Here is a 25,405-nt window from a genome sequence, read left to right on the forward strand (position 1 = left end):
GCTTCGTGGCACATCGCCAAATGAAATGAGTTCCTTCATACTAAGAAACCAAACGAAGAAGAAGAAGAGCTCAACCAACCGACAAACTTTGCCAAAAGGAAAACCGTTTTGGTTCCACTCTAAAGATATACATGGGATATGTAGCAATAAATTTTCACTCGTAAATACACTTCACTACGCATATCTTACAAGAATTACATTTATTTTATTTTATTTTGCTGATTTTCTTCCGTCTTAAAACAAAAATCACTCCAGACATACGTTCAAGAATTTCATTTTCACTTACTTGTACAAAACTAAAGCACATCAGCTTAATTGATTATTATTATTACTAAAAGTACAGTGGATATGCTCACATCGGACGCTCATGCATACGTGCATCTTGAATATAAGGAACATAAAGGAACGATGCATGTATTCAATAATTACTACAGTCCAGCTATTATAAAATACTAACTAAATACTCACTCTCACATTCAATAAATTATAAATTAAACAGTTTTGTGATGATCAATTTTCTTGGTCAGCGGCAACCCGCTTTGTAAAAATATGTTACGAAAATTTCCCAAATGGCTACATTCTGTATTAACGAAATATAACTCCAACGCCTGCATAACTTCTATTACCCCTTCTGGTCGCAGGTGAGAGTTACATCCTAATTGCACGTGGAAAATTTGTAGGTTAGAAAATAAATAAATAAAAAACGACTAAAGATAGTTGTTGTACGTAAATATTCCTCATATCACAATTCCAGAAGACACAAAAATCATCACCAACCGCAATCTAAGATATCCCCTGCAGTGATTGATATTTTTAGCTGGACTTCAAGTCGTCGTCAACCACCGGATCTGGACTAGACGCAGACGTGCCTCCCATCAAGAGCGTTCCTGTAGAAAAAAAGACAAATAGTTTACCCAGGGATGAAACAAGCTCTCCACTCATTAATCACTCCTCTTCTGAACATGTATTTCTCTCGTACATAAGCTACACATTTAATTAGATAACAACGTGTAATGAAAAAAAAACTCCCGGCCAACCAATCTATCCTGACAAAACTAGTTTAAAAGTCTAATATTTCCAACACCTAGTATTAATATAGCCAGCTCTGAGGCATCAAACCTGGTGGTTAGATTGTTATCTTGAATAAAAATCTATAAGCGCCTCTAGTTCGTCATGCATTCCCTCCACATCACTTTCATTATCTTTTACTAATACTGACCATGGCATAATATGTGTGTAAATGTCAGATGTGATTTTAGCTTACATCTAAACATGTCAACACAGACCGTTACATAAACAACACCATTATTGCTACACCAGGATATTTGCAAACGTAATTCGTCCATCTTCCCTACTTAAACGCACAATATTTTTACATATTCCAATTGATTTGGATATTCACAAGTCTCATCAAGTGAACTTGATACGTACTAGTAGCATGGTCATTTATACAGAAAGTGTAGAAATGAGTGGTAAAGTGTCGACGACGAACTGCTGACAGTTTGAAAATTTTTATAAAAGCGTTTTGCTTGAGGCATAATCTTCAAAACTAATTTTATCAGGCGCCGTTCATTATTAACCTTCCATTGTTAAACCTGATTGATTTCTTCTTTGTTTCCATTCAATATTGTATTCAATTAAACACGTGATGGTTCTTGTACATACTCATATTATTACGTCTCTCATTGTAGCTGCACACAAGCCACCAGAATATATTTAAATAGTAAATGACACAGTACGTAAATACTGGTGTATGACAAATATATTTATTAATATAGATAACTTGAAACCAATAAATAATTTGCAAAGGATGATACACCTGACATCATACACATCTACCTATTTAATAGTTCATTTTGAAAATAGTCAACTTACCCCTGAATCCGGTCTCAACTGATGGAGAAACTGGGTCGTCCTCTTGATGCTTGGACGCGGTGTCGACCTGAGATAACAAACGTAACGCCATGAATAATTAATTTTGAATATATATGAATCTCATCCCTTCGTAAACGTAGTTATATTACGTGCTTATTGAAGGGTAAGAAAAAGCAGCAAAGGAATGAAATTTCGAAAGACAAGGCTCCCAAAGTGTAAGGAAAACTATAGCATTTTAACTAATGGAATGACAAAGATGAAAAATTAAAATCTCATTAGCTACATGATCTTGAGTGCTAAATTACAGCCTTCAAACTCATTTTCCCATCAACCAGAATAATACCCGACAGCAGAAAAGTGCATCTCAATCCTTTTAAAACTCCACACACAAAAACTCTTAGCTTCACTCAACTCAACAACAGAACCTTTTTCTTTACCAGGATCGGTATACTTGCATGATGTGCATATGACATATGAAGCTGGACATGTATAATCACAATCTCGCAAGATTATTATTTATTAGAGTTTATAAGTACGTAAGGAAACCCTGCTTTATCGTGAATGATAATGAATAAAACTTTGAAACACAAACTTTCTGTTATATAAGTATTGCAGATGAAAGCAATTATTGAGTTCTTAAACCTTACTGATTACTACTGAATACATTTGCCGAGAGCAATATGCGTACACAGTAGCAACTCACTAATTCCACCATTTCAATCATTTAAACTAGACATATCCTCCGGAGATCAACCGCTAAAACAATTAGACAATAGATTCCATTATAAATCATGCCAAACAACAATACTTGATTTTTAATATGGAAAATTGGATCCATTGTCTTGCAGCATCTTTACTGCGAACTATTGCTACTACTTAATTGTATGAACAGGATTTTGAATAGTTTCCAAGTTTGATGTTAATATTTTCTACATAAAGAGTACCATACTTAGCCGACTAATGTAGTTAACTATAAGACGGAAAAGTACATTCTACTTATAAATAATTGCGTACTAGGTATATGTAAAATTTGGAGATAATCGTACCTCTAAATATAGTGTAGAATCCGCAGTGATCTGTAATTCTCCTAAGGTCGAGGATATCATATCATCTCCAATTGGTTGACCCTCGTAAAATAGATGCTGATCGCTTGGAAATGCGCAAAAGTCTTTGATAATCTATGTATTTAAAAAATGATTTAAAACAATACATGTGTAAATTATGGGGTAAATTAAGTTCCAACTAAATTTAAGCAAATGCTTACCATCACTTTTAATTCCTTAAGGGTAGTTGTAGATGACACTTTATAAGACTTCTCGCCTCGTTTACGAGCACTTCTTCTGACACCATGATTGCTGGAATTTGCAGTAGTCGGTTCTTTCGAGTTGATCGAAGTAGTATTACTAGCACGCCAAATTGGAGTTGTCCAACCCATCGGATCACGTGTTGTTCTAGCACGTTTGGTAGAGGTAGAACTACTGACAGGCTGCATAATTCATTTAGATATATTAGGTGTATAAACTTTATGGTAAAATTATTGGTCACTTACAATAAACAGATCATCGCAATCAGTTTGTGGCTCTTCCAATTTGTCTTTATCACGACGCACAATATGGATTAGTTGATTAGTGTAATTAAACTTTTGCCGATGGACCCCAACCCACCAGTCCGTAGCACAGGCATTACATATTTCTATACAATAAATATTTTAATTTACACTCCCAATCTACTTTTTAGAAAAATAACTAATACGACAAAAATTGACGTGGCGTCTACCTGGATCATATTGTATATTTTCTTGGTCAAATATTTCAGCTTTAATTGTTGTATCCACTGAAAATAAACCCAACATTGTGTTCCACTCGGTAGGGTAAACAAGGCACAATCTACGTTAACCAGAAACACTAAATGCATATGCACATATGATAGCTATATGAGTAAATTGTAACTCTGTATAATTCTTACAAAGTTTCTTCTGGTTTCTCTTCTAGCACAACTTCCGGGAGAAAATTATGTAGTGGATACATGAACTTATTGTGGGAGCACAGCAATGTTTGGTTGTTGATATTCTCCACAGGGTCATATTTTATTGGGTCCCTGCAAATCATTAAAAAAATATCACCAACCACATGTCAAGCATAATATTAGACTTTCACTGGTGAATACACGTTGTCAGACAGTGCCCCAAAGTGCTTTCACCTCAACAACATCTCCAAAGTACATGGAGAAAGCAAACCAAGAACAAAAGAATTCAGACACAAAAACCAAAGAGAGAAAGAGAGAGAGAGAGAGAGCGGACTGTCCCTCCTCGGTTTCCGCCAAGTCCCCAAATCGTAAATCGAGTGGTGATTTATGAGCTGGTCATATCTCTCGAAATATTAAAAGCCTGTCATCCCAAAATCGCTACCATCACACACCATTCTTATTTGCTTTCAGGTACCCTTTGCGTGTAAGACACAAGTGTCTGACACCCTGGAGAAATTCCAAACCCCACCACGACCGTCATATTGCTTGTTCTGCACCAGTCACCACCAAGTAGGAGCCAGTAGTTCCGATAAATCCAAACTGATCAAATATCGTAAATGAAAAAACACTCATTGAGCTCATGCAGCGGATATCGGGTTGACGTTAACAAGATTTTCGATATTTTCAACGATTTTTATGCTCCATATGTAACTGTGATCATGACAAGGGAAAGAGGAAAACCACTGACTCACCAGACCACAAAAGGGTCGACATATTTCTTTGAAGAAGATGAATTGCCAATAATAATCTTTCACGTAGCCTCAGACGATACCATCAAATTTTTGCTCCAACCGATCAATTTCTGAACGCAAATTTGAGATAATTCTGAGAAATGCTTAGCATTAACATAACACTATTGTTTCCCATTATATCTCATGTCACTTATCCTTAGTCCCAGTAATATTGCTTGTACAGAATCTAAATTGCTAGTTCTCGTGTGCCGTGAATTATGAAATTAAGGATGAAAAACACAAATACGAATGATGTATTGTTGGTCAGTTAACTTACCGAATGAACTTTTTCCAACGAGTGATAAACTGTTGACTAACTAAAAATACAGACCCAAGTTCTATACTCGGTCTACCTCGATTAAGGTAGAGATCCAGCAATTTCGATTTCTGCTTCTGTGCCAGTTCTTTATTCATACTTTTAATTTCAGTATCACCCCTTTTGACATTCTGCAAAGATAGTTAAATGATTATTACATAAAAAAATCAATAGACTTAACAATTATTAAAAAAATACTCACCAAACATTCCTCACAGTCCTCCTTTTCACCAGCTGCAAGAGGAATGGCATCAGGAAAATATTTCTTAATGATATGCCAAGATACTTCGGGAATACTTTTCCGGATAGTCTCGTTTGGGGTCAAGTTAGCTATATATGCGAACAAAAATATCGTTAATTTGTATAATACAATTGTATTTACAAGCCACAAAATAAATATTTAAAATACTAAAAGTAGCCTATTACCATGGGGGCAAACGAGTTCAGTATTAACTTTCATCAATGAAACGCCATCAGACTCTTCTTCGGTTTCCGCATCGCAATCCACAAGTTCTTCACTAGTTTTGAATTCATTTTCAATATTGGATTTAGCTGTTCGCTTCCAATTCCGTAGAGCTTCTTTGCTGAGCCACATGAAACTCTCAGATTTCTCTTTAGACTGCTGAATCCCATCAAACTTCTTGTTTGACTCTAAAAACAACTTGTAGTCATTTTCCAGTTCTTGCAATTTTCTTAGTCGAAGACATTCGGACTTGACACAAATATCACAAAAAGCTTCCGCTCCTTTAAATCTTGGACCGTCAACGCTATAATTCAAGTACAATTCATTCGCCTGAAAAAAATATCAAATTTTCAAAACAGTGCAATGAATGGCAACGGGATATCGCTTGAACTTTTTTGTAATAATCGTTTTAAAATAGTAATAGAAATATGTACTCACGAAGCTTTCAGGAATAACTTTATATGGGCAAACTGTCACGTTCGGAGATGGTGGAGCTAGCTTTCCGTGCTCACAGCATAACGTTTTGTTTTCCATTGGTGGCGGTGGATTGACAGGATCTAACCATTGTTGGAGCCACTCCGAAGAAATAAAATTCATGTTTTCTAGTATGCTCTCCCATGTATTGCCAAAACGGTCAAAAAAGACCTTATTAGATGAGCTATGATGATCAGCACTATCATCGTTATTTGAAACATTTAGAGACTTCGAGTTGCCGACCCCTCCGTTACTGGGATTGGAGTCCTTTGAAGTTTTCTTGGTTGATGAGTAAGATCCATTTTGTTTTCTTGCTTGTTTTGACTCGACAGGCTTTGACACTCCGTTAATTTCTAATCGCGCAGTTTTTTTCTTTGGAGGTTGATCATCATCACCGTCAACATCGCCATCGCCTTCTGGTGTTTTTTCAGTCTTGTTAGGTCGCTGTTGAAGGGACGGATACAGTTCACTGATCTCACGTTTCCGTTGCTCCTTGAGATTATTGTCGTACTCCTGTAATATAAATTATTGAAATGTAAAAAAACAATACTTAACAGCTATCCAATAAATCAACAAGTTACCCCCTGACTATATGCAATTCAAGAACACCAATACCTTACCTTTTCAGTTTTAGATTTCTTAACCTCTTCCTGGTAAGCCTCATCTTCAAACTTTATCAGTTGGTCCAGGTATGACCATGGCTCTGGATCAGGTTCAGGTTGTTTGATATATTTGTTGAGTGTATATACCAACATGTACGCTCCTTGAGAGTTATGAACACCGGTTGTCTTGATTTTTTTGTGTTTTCCTTTGTCGCTATCAGAACCACTCCCTAAAATATAATATCCATCAATATATAATTAAAAATTTGATAAATGTATGCTACCACTAATAGTAAAAGTGGAAGGGTTCAAGCAAATTACCTTCATCTTCTTTTAAAATTAGTTTCTGACTTTTTCCTCTCCCAAGAGGGTCCACATTTTCATCATTAAACTTCAGCCAAGCTCCCGTTCTTAGATCCTTAATTTGGGCTGTAGATTATCGTTATTAATACCAACATCAAAATAGTTATATGCATGTGTATATTTGTATGTTGATTTTGGTCTGGAATGGAACGAGAGTAACAAAACATTATAACAAATTACCAATATAGTGTCCTGACGAAGTACTAGGTCCATTGTGAATTAAGACAGCACTTAAATGATAAGTTAATGTATCTATTTTATTCTCGGAACTTTCTTCTTCGGTCACCCTTGATGTCATGTCCAAAACCTCAGGAAACTGAATAGATGTTGTGACCTTTTTCTTCCTCAAAGTTTCCCTGTTAGAATATTCAAGTAGCATTATTACTTACTCTTCTTCCCCTTCTTATATTAATTAATCGATATTCAGTATGCAATAAATAAATAATATCATCAAATAATAAATGTCCATACCTATCAAACACAAATCTCATCAGTTGCAAATTTAAGACTGGTGGTAGTTTGAGTAGTTTTGTTCGACGTATGGCATCATTTTTACTATCACACACGGAACAGAAATACTGTTCTGAAAGGGTCAAGATTTCTTCTTTTAGTAGGTCATCCAAGGATTCGTTCAAATCCTTCCGAACTCCAAGCTCCAATTCGTTGAATGACTCTTGTCTTCGAGTTTTATTTTTGCAACCAGTGCATTCGGTTTCATTCTGAAGTTCCCCTCGGAAAGTACTGGCAACTGCATCGCGGATAGCAGGATCTACATACTCTGCTGCAGTCAGATTTTTTAGTATAACCTCCATAAATAGTTTAGAAAATTCTTGAGCATCTTGTTGCTCCGTAGTGTCTAGCTGCAGTGACTTGACAAACTCTGTTGGGTCAATTTTACTGAAATAAAAATAGTAGGAAATTTATATTTCTATACGAATTGTGAGTCTTGCCTGCATCACACAAAAGGGACAATGATAGCAATCTTACCTCCGTTTCGACATTTTCAATCGTGCAAACATTGCCTGCAACTGTGCAATAGGACCGCTCGGTTGATAAGACTCAACGACTGGAGTAATAGGTCGCCACCTCAAAATGGCAGGTCTAAATAAAAAACAAAATTATTAGGTAATGAATAGATGATAGTTTTACATTAATCTTGTCTTTGTGTAACAACTGTACCTTAAAATAGGATTGTGAAACCAAAGCTGAAGAAGGGAGTTGACATAGCACGTGGCTCCCAAGTTCTGTAGACCAGCAAATTCACCTTCTTCACGAAATCCATTATCATCATCTTCAGATCCCTCGTCAGAGTTGTGTCCCCATTTTTTTTCTCCCAGTCCCCAGTAGCAAAATGGATTTCGTCTACAGTTTCGTCTGAAAATAATAAACCCATTTCGAATTAATTTAGTTCAAGAGCATCCTTAATTTATAAGCATTTTAGTAAAGTTAACCTCGGATCTTCGCACGGTTTATAATCCACCACTCTATAAGCTTTCCTCAACTGTTCCAATCCTATATTTTCTGGTTCAACTGACGATGCCCAGCTCCATGGGTTGACTTCCGGCTTGCTCCCTTTCGCCGGCGCCATATCCCTTTCCTCTTCAAATCCGTGTTCTCAATTAAAATCCTGTTTTACTAGTGTAACTGTAAAACAAAGAATATTTCTGTTCAAGAAACCAACCAATATTTTCTAAAACAAGTGAGCATGAATACTTTCACAGACTTCACACTACTACTGTACTGTAATTTAGGAAAATCCAAAGGCAGAAATACACTTTAACTAATGTGCATAAGCACATTTCAAAAAATCTCCTATGTGCATAGTACTGCTTTGTATCCTCATGTATGTAAATATTCAGTTTTCATATCGACACTCAGATAAACCGACTATTGATATAATTCTAAATATACTTTTCAAACCCCCTTTCTAGCCCCAACGCCAAAATTTCAAAGGCTGTGATGATTTACCTCGGGAATTAATGAGACTAATAAATATTGGATACGTTCCTCAAATTTTGACGATACTCTAGAGAAACTCGAGAGAAATTGCGAGCGTTCGCAATGTCTGGAGGGAAATCTTCCCCATTTCGCTCTACTCGAGTGGGACGGTGGGTGTGAAATGTGGGGGTTTACTTACCTACGGGTGATGAAAATTGAATTTAAGTTTCTGGGGAGATTTTTTGGCCAGCCAGCAGCAACTTCTCTCCTCCAAAGTTCCTGGACGAACGCTGTTGCTGCGACGAAACGGGATGAGATTATGGTGAGAAGACGGCAGGCAGCAGGCAGGAGAGCGGAGTAGATGGGAATGGTGATGATGACTTCTTGCTACACGAAGGAGGTAAAAGATTTGAGTTTAAACCCAAATTCGCTCCACACACGTTTTCTCGATGCACTTTCTCGTCGCTTTCATCCCCTCCACCAGTCGAGACGAGACCTGATCGAGACTTTGAGAGTGACGTTGAGTGCCACGTGCTGTAACTCCCTTCTCCAGATTTTCTCGTCGCCCTATCTGACACACTTGTCTTGTGTGCCGTACACTTAAATTTGATGGATCACAAGATACAACTTGTCGTTGGAGACAAGTCTGATCATGTCATTCGAGAGTTGTTTAAGTGATGATGTTTGGCATGAAATACTAATATCAGTAATATACAGCGTAGCTGTAGATTACTTTCTATGGATGTTTGGTTCTGATAAAAACGGCGTTAAAATTGCAGAATATGCATTGCATACTAGTATGCAATATGAAAAGCTATATATTAAAGCTATATTATATACTAATCTAAGATGAAAAGGCATAAGATGATTCCAAAAAACGTATATTTATTACTTGCTATTAGAAGAGTATGAAAATTGAGGATACAAGATAGTTATCATAAACTCGTATAATTGTTGTTATCTATTTTAACTAAAATAAATAATAAATGAGAACAAGATTTTAGATAGCTAAGTAATTACTAGATACTAATTTACATATCTACAAGCCTAAATCCATTTTCTTATGACCATGTATCGTAAAATATTCATGAATTAGTATAATATAATTAATATAAGGGTAGTACTAAAAAGAATTCCTATAATAAATTAGAAACATTGTATAAATCAATACTAAACGGTTTAATAGCGATCTAAAAGAGTCACATCGTCGAAGGTATCATTGCCTCAGCATAATCTAATTTTAGACCAACGTCCTGAATTATTATTTTTGAATTCTGTTTTCGGATATAGACTTATAATTTTTCGAGTGAGGACGAGTTCGGAAATAAGGCCAACAGTACATGCACAGTTGACCTTATTGACATCATGCTACAAGGAAACTTTCCAAAATTCGTTAAAAGCAGGGTTCCCGAACATCGCAACCTTTAACATCACATAGATTTCTGTAATTCGTTGTGAATTGGGCGATTATCCGTTGAAATGGAGAAAGTTGCATAGTTTAAATACGTACACGATTGTGTTACGTATTCAGTTTTCTACCTCAAACACTAGAACGAGGATCTACCAACCGTTTTCCATCCACGACGGTAATGTACTGCACCTTGGCTGTGCCTGAATTGAAGGTCGCTTTCAAATCGTCCACCAACTCTTTTACAAAATACATTGCGTAACCTTTGAAGAACAGCTCGGTCACACAGAGGATGAGCATGGGCACTCTCACGAGAGAATCGTTCCCCTTGTCGAAAAAGACAAAGAAAATAAACTTGGAGATGAGCATCACAAATGTTATATTCGCAAAAATCAGCCAGTACTTTGACCGACTGGCTTGAATTGCACATTCCGACTCGTCCAACCCCTTAAAAATCAGAACAATCGAACAATTATTATATTTACAAGATTATGCAACATGCAACAATTGTTACATATATGTATAAGTAGGTACATGCGCCATGAATATAAGTATTTTACACATATGCAATTCTCACCTTATTTACAACGGAAAATAGCAAATATGCTAAAGCAAATTGAGTCACGTTGATGATAAATGCAGCAGCCCAAAGTGCGGAAGTAATTGCAGGTTCTGTTAATAAGTAGTAAGTAATGAGAATATAAATATCATACATATGTAAATGGCATGAATTTTATATTCGTATCTTCGATTACTTTCACCAGGTCTGAAAAATCCTTTGGACAACCTGCCTTCTTCTTCGTCTACATTTTCCAATACTACTCTGAGAATATAGACAGAAATGACGAGCAGTGCAAAAATCTGTGGGCCAAAATTTCCAACATGAGCAATACGGAATTCATAACGAGTTTAAAATCTCAGTCACAAATGCATAAGCTTTTTCATACCATGTCCAGGCAAGCGCAAATTCGTACTGATTTCCGATTTTTCCACGGATCTGACTGTGCCATTTTGAAAATATATATGTAGCAAGTCCCGGCTGCTCGATAAACGATGCACGATTTGTCACGTTTAAGAATGATTAAAATCCTGCACCTGTGTCTTGCCTGACCTCCCTGCTGTCACAATTTTAATCACAATTCAACTTTTCTTAATAAATCTTTATAAACTTCAAATCAAGGTTATAATTTTCTAACCACGCTCGTACCTCGTCTTCCTTTGTTGGAGTTTAATCTTCACGGTATTATAGGATGATCTGAATCTATATGATCTCATTACATGGAGACTTCCTGTGTTCGACTGATTTTAACAGAGCGTTCGGTATGCATACATATTAGGCATGCCTATTTCAAAACGAGTCGCACTTATTATACTGCTTGCTCAAACACTTAATTTGAAGATTGCAAATAGGAAAGGCATGTGTTCATTCAAAAAGTATACTCATAGCATAAATGGAGCGTTTACGTATGTTTGCTTTGTGATGAAAGACTACATATATCCAGTTAGGTCGTCAAACATTTGTACTTGGACAAGTACTTATCCTCATAGTCAACAACTTGTCTTTGTTTCACCAGTACAAATATATGTGATATGAGAGGAAAGACAAGCCTCAAGCAAGAAGACACCGACAGTCTCTTACGTGAACAAGTTTGTTGGGAAGTACACCGATCTCTCAACATGGATGATGAGGTGGAAAAGTATTTTTAGCCTTCACACGAATTACAACCACGTCTTAAATAAAGTGAGAGTGGAAACATACTTGAAGGAGTCACAGGACAGCCACATTTCTGTTATTAGTCTCGGATCATCCTGACTCACAAACTCGGATCAGAAAGAAAAGCATTAAAGCATTGCTTTGGCAAGTCTCCGAAGATCAGTCCAATGAATGATGTACGGATCTGTACTCCGTGTTAGAGTTACATCTTAATCCGAGACAATGAGTGATTATCTCGCCAATTCCACGACACCATGCGCGAACTCCCACTTCGTGATATACATAGGTTGACAAATTGGGAATAACTTGTCTTACATACATGAGCTCATCAAATTATGTAATACGAAACCCATCCAACGGCATAATATGTATATAGTAGGCGGATACGATGGGCGGTCGCATGAAAAATTATTGCATCAATTATCACTAAAATTCTTATATTGGATTCACCAAACTGAGTCTTTAAATGATTTACATGTATCATCAAATTTCGGAACGACAGCGATGATAGATGACAAGCTGTGACTTCAAAGATTCGAATAATTCACAACTTTTCCCAAAACTTTTTGACCTCGCTGTTACTAAATACACAGATAAAACTGCATGTGGTGAACATCAAGATTTTAAGATTTAAGGCTTAAGAATTATGAAGATGCAGATGTCTTATTAAAACACAATCGTGTTGATTATCTCCGAGGAATTTCTAAGAACTCTCGGTAAATAGTACACACACTGAGATTCCACCCTTTGCCAAAAACTTAAATTAATGTCTCATGCCATTTACGACCACATTCCTCGCAATTGAACATGCGCCCGACTATTTGAACTGTATCGTGCTGTAAGTATTACAGTACAATAAAAACAATTGACCAAACTCAAATTTTATGAACATACCAGAGTTTGAGTTGATACATAAAATCAGAGGAAAGAAGGCTTTCTATCTCACAATCTATGTATATGTAAATACATACGTCTTTCCGCCTACTGTCGTTGCTATTTAAATGTTGAATCTACTTCCTGGTTTCGTTAACATTGGCATTTAAGCCAATGTCTTCGAAACCCAATGTTTTCATGTAGGTGAGCTATTGTATCACAATGTATTGAACTTAAGCCTGTATATTTACAGATAGTTCTTCATGATTTTAGGCGAGTGAACGACTATTGCATGATTTCCTGAAATTCAAAAAATGACTTCTTGTACTGATAAGCTACAATTTGACAATATATTTACAAAAATTGGGTCTCACACATTATATTTGAGTTAGTCCTACAATAAACTAAAGCTCAAGATAAACGTGTCTACATATTACTGCCACATGTACCCATAAGCACGTAAGTGTCTGTGAAATTTCGCAACACAGGATTGTTTATTTACATTTGTCTCGACATCAGAAAATAATTATAACTCAAATATGTAATAGGTTAAATATGCACATCCTTTACTCTATATGGAATTTTACAACATAATATAAGTACTCTGATATGAATTATAAATATATTTTCTTATGTATTGCATAACTTTCTCCTATATTTAGTAATCGGAGAAAGTTAAAAACAAAAAAAAACTTAACTAACATATTGTATTTTAAACGTTTTCAACATGATTACTTACAACCACTACTGGAACTGATTGATTATTGGAATATTTTGATGGTTGCAAGGCGCTTATCCTAATGTGATGCTTTAAATCGTCACAAAATTCTCTAACAAAATATACCCCGAAAAATCGTACTAGAAATTCTATCACACATAAAACCCAAAAAAACCAAATTAGCTTCTCAAATCTTAAATAGCAAAATATAATTTTAAATGCTATAAAAATAAATATTACAGCCGATAGTCGCAACCAAGCAAGTGACCGTTCTACAGATGCGTGAGGTCCGAGAGCGTCCTATAATGTATTCATAAAGTGTCAGTAGTTTAACAACTGGTATAAATTATTTAATCATTACTGCGTAAGAATGCATACAGACGTGGAGATGACCAACCTGGAAAGTGACCACAAACAACCTGTATGCAGTGGAGAGTTGAAGGTACGTGAGTGCAAATACCACTGCCCAAATAATCAAAGAGATGATTGTCACTACAAATTTTAAAGAGTTATTTAGATCTACAAAAATATCGGACAAATTGATACACGAATATCTCACATCCTGTTGTTGAGAATGGTCCTTTAGGGACTTCAAATATGGTTGTTTTTGTGGCAAACACTACACTCAAGTAGAATCCGAATAGCACGAGAGACAAGATCTAGAATATACAGAAACATTTTCATTAAGAATGTAATAATGCCAGGATAATTTTACTTGTTTTAAGATCCCATCACCAATGAATGATGACCTTATTATGTGGTATAAGAAATCATGCACTAAAATATGGAACACATGCATACCATGTCGAACACTGCAATTAACCGAACCTCGCCCTGGTCCCTTCTCGAGTCGTCACGAACTTTTGACATTTTTGAACAATTTGCGATTATAGTAAATTGGAACACGTGGGTATAGGACGGGACACACGTTTATTTCATTTTATGGACACCGATCTCCTTTTTTTATGACTAGAGACAAGTAACGCGAAAAAAGTCTGGAGGAGGCGGAAGCAGAATCGTGAAGGCAAGGTAATTGACACGAAGGGTTGGAGTTGTTGAAAGAGATGCCGTGTGTCGTTACCCAGATTGCGAAGTAAATCAAAACTTGAACAGACATGAAATGGTATGAAACGCTAAGAAAGAAGGGGATCAAGGTGACATCATATTTTGGGAGTAAAATTAAAATGCAAAAGTAAAGCGTGTATGTATTTGTGTGTGTGTGTGCGGCATATAAATATATGCAAAAGTTCGGATACGTCATGGTGGGAGAGTACGCTTGCGGTATAATATTTCATTTTTCTTGCGGTTGGATTCTCATCACCGTCTGCGACGTATTGTAGCAAAAGAGAGATGTCTAGATCTCCATTTTCTCCAACCTTCTGCTGCTTCAGCTGCTTCCATTTCACCGGTTTCGGATTGTGACGTAAACCGAAACTGAAGCATTTCATATCATTCTGCCACTTTAGATATGAATGCAAATTTACTATAGCCGCCGTAAAGAAGATGCTTTTCTTGACATTGAGTTCTTGAGCTAATATTTTGGTTCGGTTCAAAAGAGAATCATTAACTGTACCCTTTCTACTTTTGAATTTTATATTCTAAAGTTCGATGGGTGTCTTATCAAGGAGTATCTACATGTACATATGTAATGAGGTGAGGACTATATGTATGAGCTACTTTTTGTAATAAAGGCTGTCTAGGTGAGCTGATTTCTTGCCAAAACATGCACAGATCTTTGATCCTTTGTACGTAGCTTACATACGTTGTCAAACTCATGATTAATCACTCGTCATGATCAGACAATATGACAGAGCAAAAAGTCTTTGGCTGAGTTTGGCAACGTAAAATAATAACTCATTTCAACTACAATGTAGCACAATATGCATGCATTTGTGGAGACAACAAGAGTGTCATTTATTTATCAGAAGATAAGAGAAGACAAAATATACATATCGCAATGGTACATAAATCACTAAAGCTTTCGGTAACTGGTAAAAGCATTCCATGTGAACCGCCTCTATTAATACGACAGTTTATTAAGAAGAATACAACCCAATATTGGCAATGAAATTATTACATAAATAACAATTTTATGGTCACGGTATAAAGACTGCATTGTCTTTTACTACATTCAGAAGTTGGCAGGTGTACTGTGAAGGTGGTACGAGCTATAAAGCTTTGCATTTTGCAAATTTTACTTCCAGCGATCGGAAACTTTTTTCATAATAATATTTACAAATTATTCAACTTTTTAATACTGTGTGACACTTAAATGTTCCAATGATGCTAGCAAATCTAGGTGCTAGTAAATATTTATTTTTGTATATATTTGTCTTCACACAATAAATTACTCCATTTTCAAAATTGTTTTACTGAACACGAGCTTCCAGTCCAAGCGAAATCTCAAGTGCATATAAACATGCGAAAACTGTCATGACCTGAAAAAATATAACTATTTAGCCAAATAGAATTTTTTACGTAATTACATATTAACGTGTTTTCAGATTAACCATGAGGTTTGCCAATCATACATCCCTTTAATGTCACATTTCATTTAATAATTACTTGGCCAATTTGAAATTACTAACCATTTTATGCTTCACTTCAGCAATGTCTTCGGGTAGCGCATAAATTCGTGCACCGGCCTTTCTTGCCATCGACACAGCATACTTGGAATTTGCTAAGTTGTCCGCTTCCGTTCCGGTGTCCTTAAGGACGTCGTAGTTGATGCTTCCCGGTTTTATCGCATCGATTAAGTCGCACACAACCTTAGCATTGGAAATGCTCCCATCTTATGAAAAAATAAATGTTTAGTCGGCAAGAAGTAGTCTAATATTTTGATGCCATTCCGCGTTTCCAAAGGAGGGGTACAGGCATTTAATTAAATACTGCAAAATAAGTATACAAACCTTGGAAGCTGCGAATACTGGTGGTCTTTCCGGAATTTGCCAATTTTTCATTCACCCATGAAATAATTTCCTTCTCTGTGATAGGGTCTCCACTATTTGTCAATTTGGTGAGCACAGACAAAGTGTAGGCTCGCATAAGTTGCCACTATTAATTGTAACAAAAATATCTTGACTGTTCCATTACAAAGTAGGTAATAAATACGTACAATTAGAGCCAATGTAAGGGTTGGATTTCCCTCAGAAATATCTTGACCAGCAATCCCCACGAGGGAGAACTTTAACTTCTTTCCCAATTCTACAGCATAGTTGCAGTTCTCCAATTTTTCCATAAACTTTTTAAGTCTGTAAATCAACAAAATGAACATGAATGAGTGATTCGCTTCGATTGTTATGGGGTTCTAAAATTAAGGCATTCTTTAAAAATGCAACTTACTTTGAAAACTTTTTATGAACACGGTTCCAATCAACGATTCCAGGTTTAATCGTATCATAAAGTTGGAAAATTATCAGCGCATCTGCAAGGTCGGAGTAGAGCCAGTTCACATGAGGAGTGACCCCCATTGAGTTCTGTCAAAAACCAGATAAATTACATGATGATATAATTCAAGATCACGATCCACATAATATTGACATAAGCCGCATACATGCCACGTAGCAGGTAAACTTATCAGTGTTAGTTATCTCGATAAAACTGTTCAATGCATACCATCCAATTCCTGTATGTTTTCTCTTCTCGAGTTTCTTCAATTATGAACTCAACTCCATCAACGGGCTTATCCAGACCCGGGTGATTGTTGAATAAGTTGGCGACAAAAGCCAAGTTCAACTTGTGCACACCTTTCACTACATCGGAAGGAGTGACAAATGCCCTACATCCCAATTTATCAGCTTCTTGCAGCATCAGTTCAGCACGTTGATGAGCATCATTTTCCATGAGTGCATTGGTGGTAACATGGGCATCATTTGGAGCAACTTGAAAAATTAGAGTTTTTGGTAATAATAAGATATAAATTCTAACATTTTTTCATAAAATCCACCATGAGCAAGATCTGTCTCTTAATAAACTTACTTTGACTAAGAAGATGAATATAAATTTCTGAATCCTGGATATCGCTGTGAAAGTTGGTGCACCTGCGTGCAACCCCAGCTCGGGCCAGGTGGTAGTTGACCCATCTCAAAAGAATTGCTTCAGGAGGAAGGCGAACTAAGTCTTCAATGGTTTCACCGTCCAACAATAAGTGGGCGAGACCTGTGGAAAATTTGGAAAACTGAGATTTAAAACCAAAATCCTATTGATCATGTATCGGGATCTTTGTACTCAAGTATTATCTTTACCAGGACAATGCTCCAATGTAATTTGGCTGAAAAGACCAATTCGGATGATTTGCCATAACAGGCCAAGAACAAGATGTGGTTTTCCCAACATCAAATCATTCCCATCGATATTGACAATATTGCAACCTATAAATAAAATTAAAGTTCTTAATTAACAAGCAGTTATTTATGTAATGGTAAGGAAAATGCATTATAAGGCAAAATACCAATGGCTTGAGACGACATGAGGGCCAAGGTAAGATTTTCATGCTTGGTATACAGAGTTAAGTTCTTCTTATTGATGGCTCGCTCATCGATTGTGTCGGGGCAGGAGTGGTTGATAATCTTGCAGAGGAGGATTCCATCCTTGACTTTGTCGTAAAGATTTTTACCCTCGGCGTCAATTGGCAGCAAATGTTTCAAGTCGGGGTCGTGACCAAGATGTTCATTGATCCAGTGTGAAAATGCTAATTGCTCCTCCAAACGAATTGAATGTGTCGTGCCTTCACTAGAAGCGTAGGACAGTCCTCCAATCGTTTGAAGCGTCTCGTTCTTGATGACAACTTGTTTGAAGGACTTTGCTACATCTTTCATTTTGAGGTTGGAACACATAGCTTCAAACTCGTCCAATGACAACTTTCCTCGGTGGGCCGCATTTGACGAATCTGTCAAAATTTAACGGTATTAAGGTGAAGTCAATGAATCACAGTAATTGAGCAGGAGTTGATCATAATCTCAACACGAAAGGTCTTTTTGGTGTAGGTTCAGGAATTGGGCGAGGCAGGGGCCTACCTCGGGTACGCGGTGTGGGTCGAGGACGAGGTCGACCACTCGACACGGATGAGAGCGCCGTGAATTGTAGGTGTAAAGTTCAACCATATTTTGTGTCATACAACAATTTTAAAATTGCTGTATTTTGTCAAAAACAGTGACTACAATTGATGTGGAGGTCCCCAAGATGCAAGAAATATGGGACAAAACATTCTTACTCTTCTTCAACGAAAACGAAAGGGAAACAATCCTGATACAGACTGCGTCATCCCATCAGCCAAATCCACCCGATTTAATGATCGCTACTTCAAACGGCAATTTTAAAATTGATCCGTTCTTTTGTAACACGGTAGTAACGGTATTCGTAAAAGTATCCGTCTCAAATGTCAATTAACATGTCAACTTGTCCAAATTCATTGAGCAATAAAAAATCTGTCCTGTACTAAAGTGGGCCGATCTCGTTGGATTAGTATTTACACTATTCATATGTCAATTATTTTGAATCTCTTGTCGGTGAAAGTAAGGAAAAATTACCATAGGTTTGGATAAGGTCGCGAATTTGCCATCCTGGCAGCTTGAGTCCCACCCCATCCAAGGCTTCTTTAAGCTCTTTCGAGTCTATGAAGCCGCTCCGGTCTTTGTCGATTGCTTGGAATACTTCCCGGATTTCGTTCCGCTCCTCATCACTGAGTCCAGGAGGGCTCGGACTTGGGGATTTGCTATTTCTTTCCATGTTAATTTCAAATTTGAAAATTCCTTGTGAGGCAAAGGGGAAGAATTATTAAAATAAACGGCCACACCTAGATTGGTGTGCTGCTATTTAGCAATTGGCCTGGAGTAATTAAATCTCCACTTTAGAGAGGAAACCAGTGAGAGAGACAATCTCGCTGTATCTTATCAGTTTTGCAATGATAACCTATTATTTCCTCTTTTGTGGCTAAACTATGTGGTGAATGATGTCATTTACTGCAATAACTCATCCAGCAAATATTTGGAAGTTGAGTTGTATGTAATTCAATTCACTTGACTGTGAACGAGTATGCAGACGTGTATGAACCATGTATTTACTAATAAGCAAATATTCACATTAATAAAGCGTGAGTAAAATAATGTTGGTTATTTGTGTATCATCATTACACAAAAGTCTCAAGTTCAGTAGAATTGGTATGTCCAACTCATCATACTACACACACACCACACCACTCGATCAGCTTTTGGTTTTATTGTCTTTTCTGATTACGGATTCCACTCTCGCCCAATTCAATAGAATCCCTGTATCAGCATTCAGCATTCAACTTGAACAATTCACTCTTATCTCGACTGAAACTCAGTTACTCAATAGCATATATGTATTTACGAGCAAGGATACTCCGTGCTCTTAAAAATACGTAAAAATACACTTGTCACTGATTTGACACCCACATACGCTCACATATAATGTTCAAATGCTCTCGTTGAATTTTAAACCCCAAACTCAAGTTTTAATGTTTCACACTTTTATAAATATCTGTGCTAATTAGTTTGTCCAACTTATCAAATGTCAGTCAGGCCACTCAACTTTTAACGTCAGTTATTAATCCGGAAAGTTCAGGGTCACTTGAATTAGTTTGTTTTCGTTAGATTTATTTTCACACGGCACATTCACAAGTGCATTAAATATATTAGTGCATACTTTATTATTTAATTAGATGCAAATTAAAGAAATACTGTATTCACACGGTTGCATGAAAACTCTCGAAAGTTGGGACTAAAAGTAAGTTGGGTCGTCCTGTTAATAAGTTGTTTGGATGAGGAGATTGTTGTGTATACTAACTCGCACGAGCGAAGAGGTGTATGTCGTACTACTAATGTGCGGATCTCATTACCAATCTGCAGGAAAGTATGAAAAATTCGTTAACATGATTACTCATAACTTAGAGGAGGATTTGACTTATTCATTCACTCACTCGCTATCAGGGTGTGTTCACTTATTGCTCACATCACATAGTGTCAAAAATAAAGAAACTTGAGAATTTGGAGTATTACTTTTTAAGGAGTTTGTATATTGTTGTCGTATGAATGAGTAGACCAGAATGTTGAAAATTACTACGTGGGGTAGTCACTGCACTGTCGTAAGACAGAATAATAAGTGGGGGAGCGTTGTTCTTAACACATGAATGTTTTATTACCAAGTGTTGAATATTTCATGACAATCTGGTCCATTGGAAAATATCATGAGTCACCCTCCACTCTCACTCTCTCTCTCTCACTCTCGTGGTCCCCTGGACTGGGAAGCCGAGGGGGCCAACCCTTGCTGAGTTTGTTTGTGATTACAACAAAGCACGAGTTTCAGAGTGTGCAAAAAACAATAGCAAAATTTGATCGAGTTTTGATGCCCCTGTACATAAATTCTACCCAGTTCGATTTGATGGTCAATAGGAGAGACATTAATTTTATCGTAAATGTGTCCCCCGAAATTGGCGTTGCATGATTGCTTCACGTATGTACCTACACGTAAGAGTGATTTCTAGGAAAAGTACATTTGGCAAACACACCAGCGGAAACAAGCTGCGCGTTGGATGATGACATGCTGGTAAAACTACAACATCCGTTTATTATTACCAAGTTGGGAAGTAGAATCAAGGGTTGGCTTATTTGTTTATATGCTTATGCTCGACGTGGCAAGGCGAGACGGACGAAGTGTAGTCTTGTTGACACAAAAATAACACACATGAGCCATATGGGATCCATGATACTTATGCAGAAATAATAATTATGCAAGTCTGTTCCAAATTCATTCCATTTTTATCAATAATAATAAACCAACTCAGTTTGCTGTAACATGTGTGTCAAGGAGTTGTTATTATTCTGGATTCATTTTTCGAGAGTTTGGCATGTGATGATGAATGTTATCCGTCGATAAGAAAACTAATTTAGTCTCAAATCTGTCCTGCTCTAAAAACATTTCTATTGTCCATCTTCCCCTCTCAGGTCTCAACAACTCTATCTGCTGCACAATGCAAAAGTGAATGAGTTGATTGAATAACAGCAGTAATATCGACACTCCCAACCTACTACTTTCGTTGAGAAAATAGAGCATTGTTAAGGATAATATGCATACGACGATGTGATGTCATGCTGATACGAATGCAATAACGTGTAGAGAAAATTAGACAATAGATTCCGAATTTTTATCCATCCTTGGATCTTTAATCTCTAATAGTCAACTGAACTTTTTAAGGTATTCCTTTATTATATATCCATCTTTGAAATCCGAATATTAAATTAGTACTGCATACCGACGTGTTTGCGTGGTTGAGACATCGCAAGTCGTAACTTAGACATTCAACATTGTGACCCAATGGTCAACTTTCTGGGATAAAAGATGGATTAGTCATAGATTAGCAAATTATTTGTCACAAGTAATTGTTGGACTTTGTATTTCCTTGATAAATTCAGACAACAACTTTTTCTTGCGTATACTCACTTAATACATTAAGAAGGTCACACATGGGTCATACATCGTGCGTAATTTTGCACATACATATGTACATACATATGCAGGGTACACACAATTAAGAGTGCGCATAGTTGTACATATAATTTAATCTTGAATATAAAATTAATGAAAGAGTGCAATACACAGGTAAATAGAAGCGTTCGTATGTAAACTAGCACGAAATGTTAAATAGTATTCCTGAATAGGTTATACATACTACAATTTTGGATGCCTGTTCCAAGATGCAAATATGTATGTACACTTGTGAACTAATTGACATGAGGAATGGATATTATGAATTACATTGTGGATCATGGAAAATCATTATTAAACAAATGTGTATTTAGTAGTTATCAGTCTTAAAATTAATAAATTATTATTTCACATCCTTATATATATTCATTTCATGTTTATGCTCAATGTCTGTGCTCGATTGCTGCTGGTCAGTTTCGTTGTCGCTTACGTCAACATCACAATTTTCTGGACTAGTAATTACCATGCGAAACACTGGAGTTAAACTGAGATGGTCCTGCTCATCTTCAGCAGAATTGTGTGATAAACCTGATTCAAGATCTTTTCTAAATGTCTGCACATATAAAATTGTAAAAATTTTCCACCCCACTTTAAATGCTATGAATGCAAAGAAGAGCACAATATAATTGTTGTACTCGAATGTCCTCAAGCCCACATAAAATTCCACCGTTAACAAGAACAAAAATGATATGGACACGACCTGCCAAACCTTCGTTATGCAAATCGCTTGGACTAAAGTAGAAGACTCCTGAAATTTTTAAATCAAATGCATTGTCACCAAGCACTGAGCTCTACTGCGATAAAATACGTATTAGAAATTGTCACCTCTCTACTCGATTTGAAGAGCATCATGGCTAGAACAATGCCAAACAGTTGTATCCCAAAGGTGATGGAGAGAACGAGTATCATGAATGGCCAGTCTGAAAATATGTACAAACAGAAAATCACAGGCACATATAATTAGGCTTCCAAGTTTTGAGTGAGTCATAGTTTAAAGTAAGGGTTACTTTTTTCTTCCCCGTGTTCGTGAAGTCCGTCAAATATTACAAGAAGGGTTTTACCATTATAAAAAACCGACAACGTTGCAATTACCTGAAATTAATAAAAAAAAAAATGTATTCTAAAATTCTAAATCACAAAATCAATATGAAAATGATCCAAAATGATCAGAAAGGCTAAAAATATGTAAAACTTACAATGTCCAAGGCTGCGATGGCCTGAATAATATTTTGTTTTCTCCAAGGCTCCACCACCACTACACCGCCCGTAGTCGTCGCCATGATGTTGTCACATTACACTGCCCTCCAAATCAAAGCTGGGTCCGTCCCTCAGCGTTGAAGATAGTAAAGTGTGCTTTTCTCATAATTTATCTTGAGAAAATACACACTCGCCACATGGTATCATTGTTCCCAGTGCGTACAATCAGTTTAGATGTTTATTAGAATCGAAATCTCCTGTTCGAATGTATGTACATATGCTCCTCTCCTCGTATGTATAAGTTGCTTATGTTGTAAGGGGAAGCCAATCTTCAATGATACAGCTCGAGAGTGAGTAAAATAAACAGAAACAGACGGTTAAAGCTCCTTCCGAGCCATACCTTCATCCGCATCCACTCTCGAGTGGATGGTAATTTATTTTTAGCCATTTGTATTACTAGATATTTCGGATTGTTTGTCTGTACTCTGGGAAATTTTGGAAAACGAGAGACGTGTTATAGAAAAGCAGAGTTAGATCGCTATACATAAGCATTGGATGAATGAATCGTCTTTGAATCTTGTCGCCTTTTCCCAACTTCTCCGAACTGAATGTAATCGCAAACTTTTAATGTTTTATGCTAGTCATTTTAAATGCTCGTCGATAGTCTTTGAATCTGATCGGAGGTTGATGCCAATATCTGACTTGGAACCGCGCCTCACTTACATATACTGATTTTGTTTATGTACATAATGGAATTCTTATCAAAGGTTTGCTCTGCCACTACTGGCTTAAATAACAGTAACACCTATAGAAGATTCCACCTCGTTCTTAATATCCAACTGCTAAATTAGGTCGTGTGCATTGTGTGACAGAGATTTATTTTCTGTGTTTATGGTCATGATACTGTATAATCGGAGAGGAAAAAATTATTAATAAAATAACTGCTTACACTTTTTTTTTTATTAAACTGTGCTTACATCATTCGGGAAATCCGGAGAAATGTGATGACAATAATGATGAGCCCACCGTCAAGTTAAAATGTTGTAGTTTAGTATAATTATGTTTGTATATAAACGTCGTATATATACATGTACGTATATAAACATTGCTGGTTACAGTAATGAGCGCTCTTTGAGCTTATCTTTCACCAACAAAAGTAATGTTGGAACCCATATCTTCTGCGGTATCTGAACCTCTAACTCCACTGTTTGAACAGACAAGTTGGGGGTCCAAATTCGTGCCCATATTTTCATTATACAAAGTAATATCGTCAACTAGCTTTCCAACATAGTAGAGCCCATAGATGGTTAAAGTACTGATGATTAAAAGACCTGCCATGTAGTTCTGAACCACACTTTGGTGTACCTTGTCTGCAGTGCTAAGGACCAAAATCATGAGAGACACGATAAAAAATGTGAGAAAGCTCCACATCCACCTCCTCCAGCAGCGACAGGTTCGTATTACTCCCGTCGGAGAGCTTCTTATCTGAAAGTCAATTAAACCGGACTGATAAACTATTTGACCTGGTGATTCATGAGTAAAAGTAATTATGCAGAATTGAGGTCTTCGCTAACCATTCGAACGCTTTTAAACAAACTCCACGACACAGGGAGCAAAATGATGCTTATTAGAATCATAATCACGAGGCCCATGAAAACCACTGCTTCCGTTTGCCCTACATTCAATAAAGATTTCTTACATTATATTACATGAAGAATGAAATTTAATTCCAATCAAGTAAAAAAAATAGCTAAATATTTTATAATGGTTTACCAGTGCTCTCAACCGACTTGGGATTTCTAAGAATTTGGATGAATGTCCAAATATGGTAGACTAGTGAAATTACTGAGATAAACTGCAATTCAAATCGTGATGCCACAATGACAAGACAAACAACAACTCATTATTGTTTAATACAGAACAAAATTAGCCTTACCATATTTGTTCCAGCAATTGTCCTAGTACTGCTAACTCTATGTTGAGGATCAGACGATGTAGCAAGTGCAAAATTGTTGTCGTAAGAGGCAGAAGTCATCCTCAAACGTAACTATATTTTTATTTCACTAGAGATTTTCAGAAAATTCTCGTCTGATTGCAAAATTATTTTTTAAGATGATCTCAGCTACATGAAGCCGACCGAGTTAAAGAAATCAGAAATGAAACTGGAGATTTTTTCATACTTGCAAAATCTACCTGCTTTAAA

The 25,405-nt window shown here is 36.6% G+C and overlaps 3 protein-coding genes and 1 long non-coding RNA gene across 7 annotated transcripts; 1 reads left to right on the forward strand and 3 right to left on the reverse strand.

The window, feature by feature from the left end:
* Positions 1–179: 179 nt before the first annotated feature.
* LOC110847074 (ubiquitin carboxyl-terminal hydrolase 48) lies at positions 180–9,148 on the reverse strand. 2 transcript variants are annotated; one of them, XM_035849315.1, is made up of 20 exons: positions 8,987–9,148; positions 8,301–8,493; positions 8,029–8,223; positions 7,837–7,950; positions 7,321–7,746; positions 7,030–7,205; positions 6,808–6,915; positions 6,505–6,716; positions 5,849–6,397; positions 5,374–5,740; positions 5,150–5,277; positions 4,909–5,078; positions 3,841–3,972; positions 3,652–3,761; positions 3,425–3,567; positions 3,140–3,361; positions 2,922–3,053; positions 1,876–1,942; positions 778–887; positions 180–655 (listed from the first exon to the last, which is right to left on the reverse strand). In XM_035849315.1, exons 2-19 carry the CDS (start codon positions 8,435–8,437, stop codon positions 814–816), a joined length of 3,462 nt encoding a protein of 1,153 aa, XP_035705208.1. In that variant the 5' UTR covers positions 8,438–8,493; positions 8,987–9,148; the 3' UTR covers positions 180–655; positions 778–813. The 2 variants fall into 2 exon arrangements, with proteins under 2 accessions (XP_035705208.1, XP_021949612.1); XM_022093920.2 differs by having other exon boundaries at positions 180–887; positions 8,987–9,147.
* Positions 9,149–9,654: 506 nt separating this feature from the next.
* Positions 9,655–11,976, reverse strand: LOC110847322. 2 transcript variants are annotated; one of them, XM_022094251.2, is made up of 5 exons: positions 11,403–11,976; positions 11,143–11,313; positions 10,951–11,056; positions 10,773–10,867; positions 9,655–10,642 (listed from the first exon to the last, which is right to left on the reverse strand). In XM_022094251.2, exons 2-5 carry the CDS (start codon positions 11,203–11,205, stop codon positions 10,328–10,330), a joined length of 579 nt encoding a protein of 192 aa, XP_021949943.1. In that variant the 5' UTR covers positions 11,206–11,313; positions 11,403–11,976; the 3' UTR covers positions 9,655–10,327. The 2 variants fall into 2 exon arrangements, with proteins under 2 accessions (XP_021949943.1, XP_021949942.1); XM_022094250.2 differs by having other exon boundaries at positions 11,143–11,310; positions 11,403–11,975.
* Positions 11,977–15,381: 3,405 nt separating this feature from the next.
* On the reverse strand, positions 15,382–23,577 carry LOC110846638 (plastin-1). Of its 2 annotated transcripts, XM_035849332.1 has the most exons (14): positions 23,202–23,577; positions 23,013–23,097; positions 22,831–22,925; positions 20,441–22,753; positions 19,029–20,363; positions 17,951–18,388; positions 17,745–17,870; positions 17,479–17,658; positions 17,116–17,381; positions 16,843–16,976; positions 16,616–16,751; positions 16,410–16,554; positions 16,089–16,291; positions 15,382–15,938 (listed from the first exon to the last, which is right to left on the reverse strand). In XM_035849332.1, the coding sequence occupies exons 5-14, from the start codon at positions 19,225–19,227 to the stop codon at positions 15,870–15,872; spliced, it is 1,896 nt and encodes a 631-aa protein (XP_035705225.1). In that variant the 5' UTR covers positions 19,228–20,363; positions 20,441–22,753; positions 22,831–22,925; positions 23,013–23,097; positions 23,202–23,577; the 3' UTR covers positions 15,382–15,869. The 2 variants fall into 2 exon arrangements, with proteins under 2 accessions (XP_035705225.1, XP_021949144.1); XM_022093452.2 differs by having other exon boundaries at positions 19,029–22,753.
* LOC118434866 lies at positions 18,276–18,934 on the forward strand. The gene is made up of 2 exons (XR_004834317.1): positions 18,276–18,412; positions 18,486–18,934. It is a non-coding gene; the product is annotated as an uncharacterized LOC118434866 (long non-coding RNA).
* Positions 23,578–25,405: the final 1,828 nt, after the last annotated feature.

The sequence above is a fragment of the Folsomia candida genome, unplaced genomic scaffold, assembly GCF_002217175.1.
Source record: "Folsomia candida strain VU population unplaced genomic scaffold, ASM221717v1 Fcan01_Sc003, whole genome shotgun sequence".
Classification (NCBI taxonomy): domain Eukaryota; kingdom Metazoa; phylum Arthropoda; class Collembola; order Entomobryomorpha; family Isotomidae; genus Folsomia; species Folsomia candida.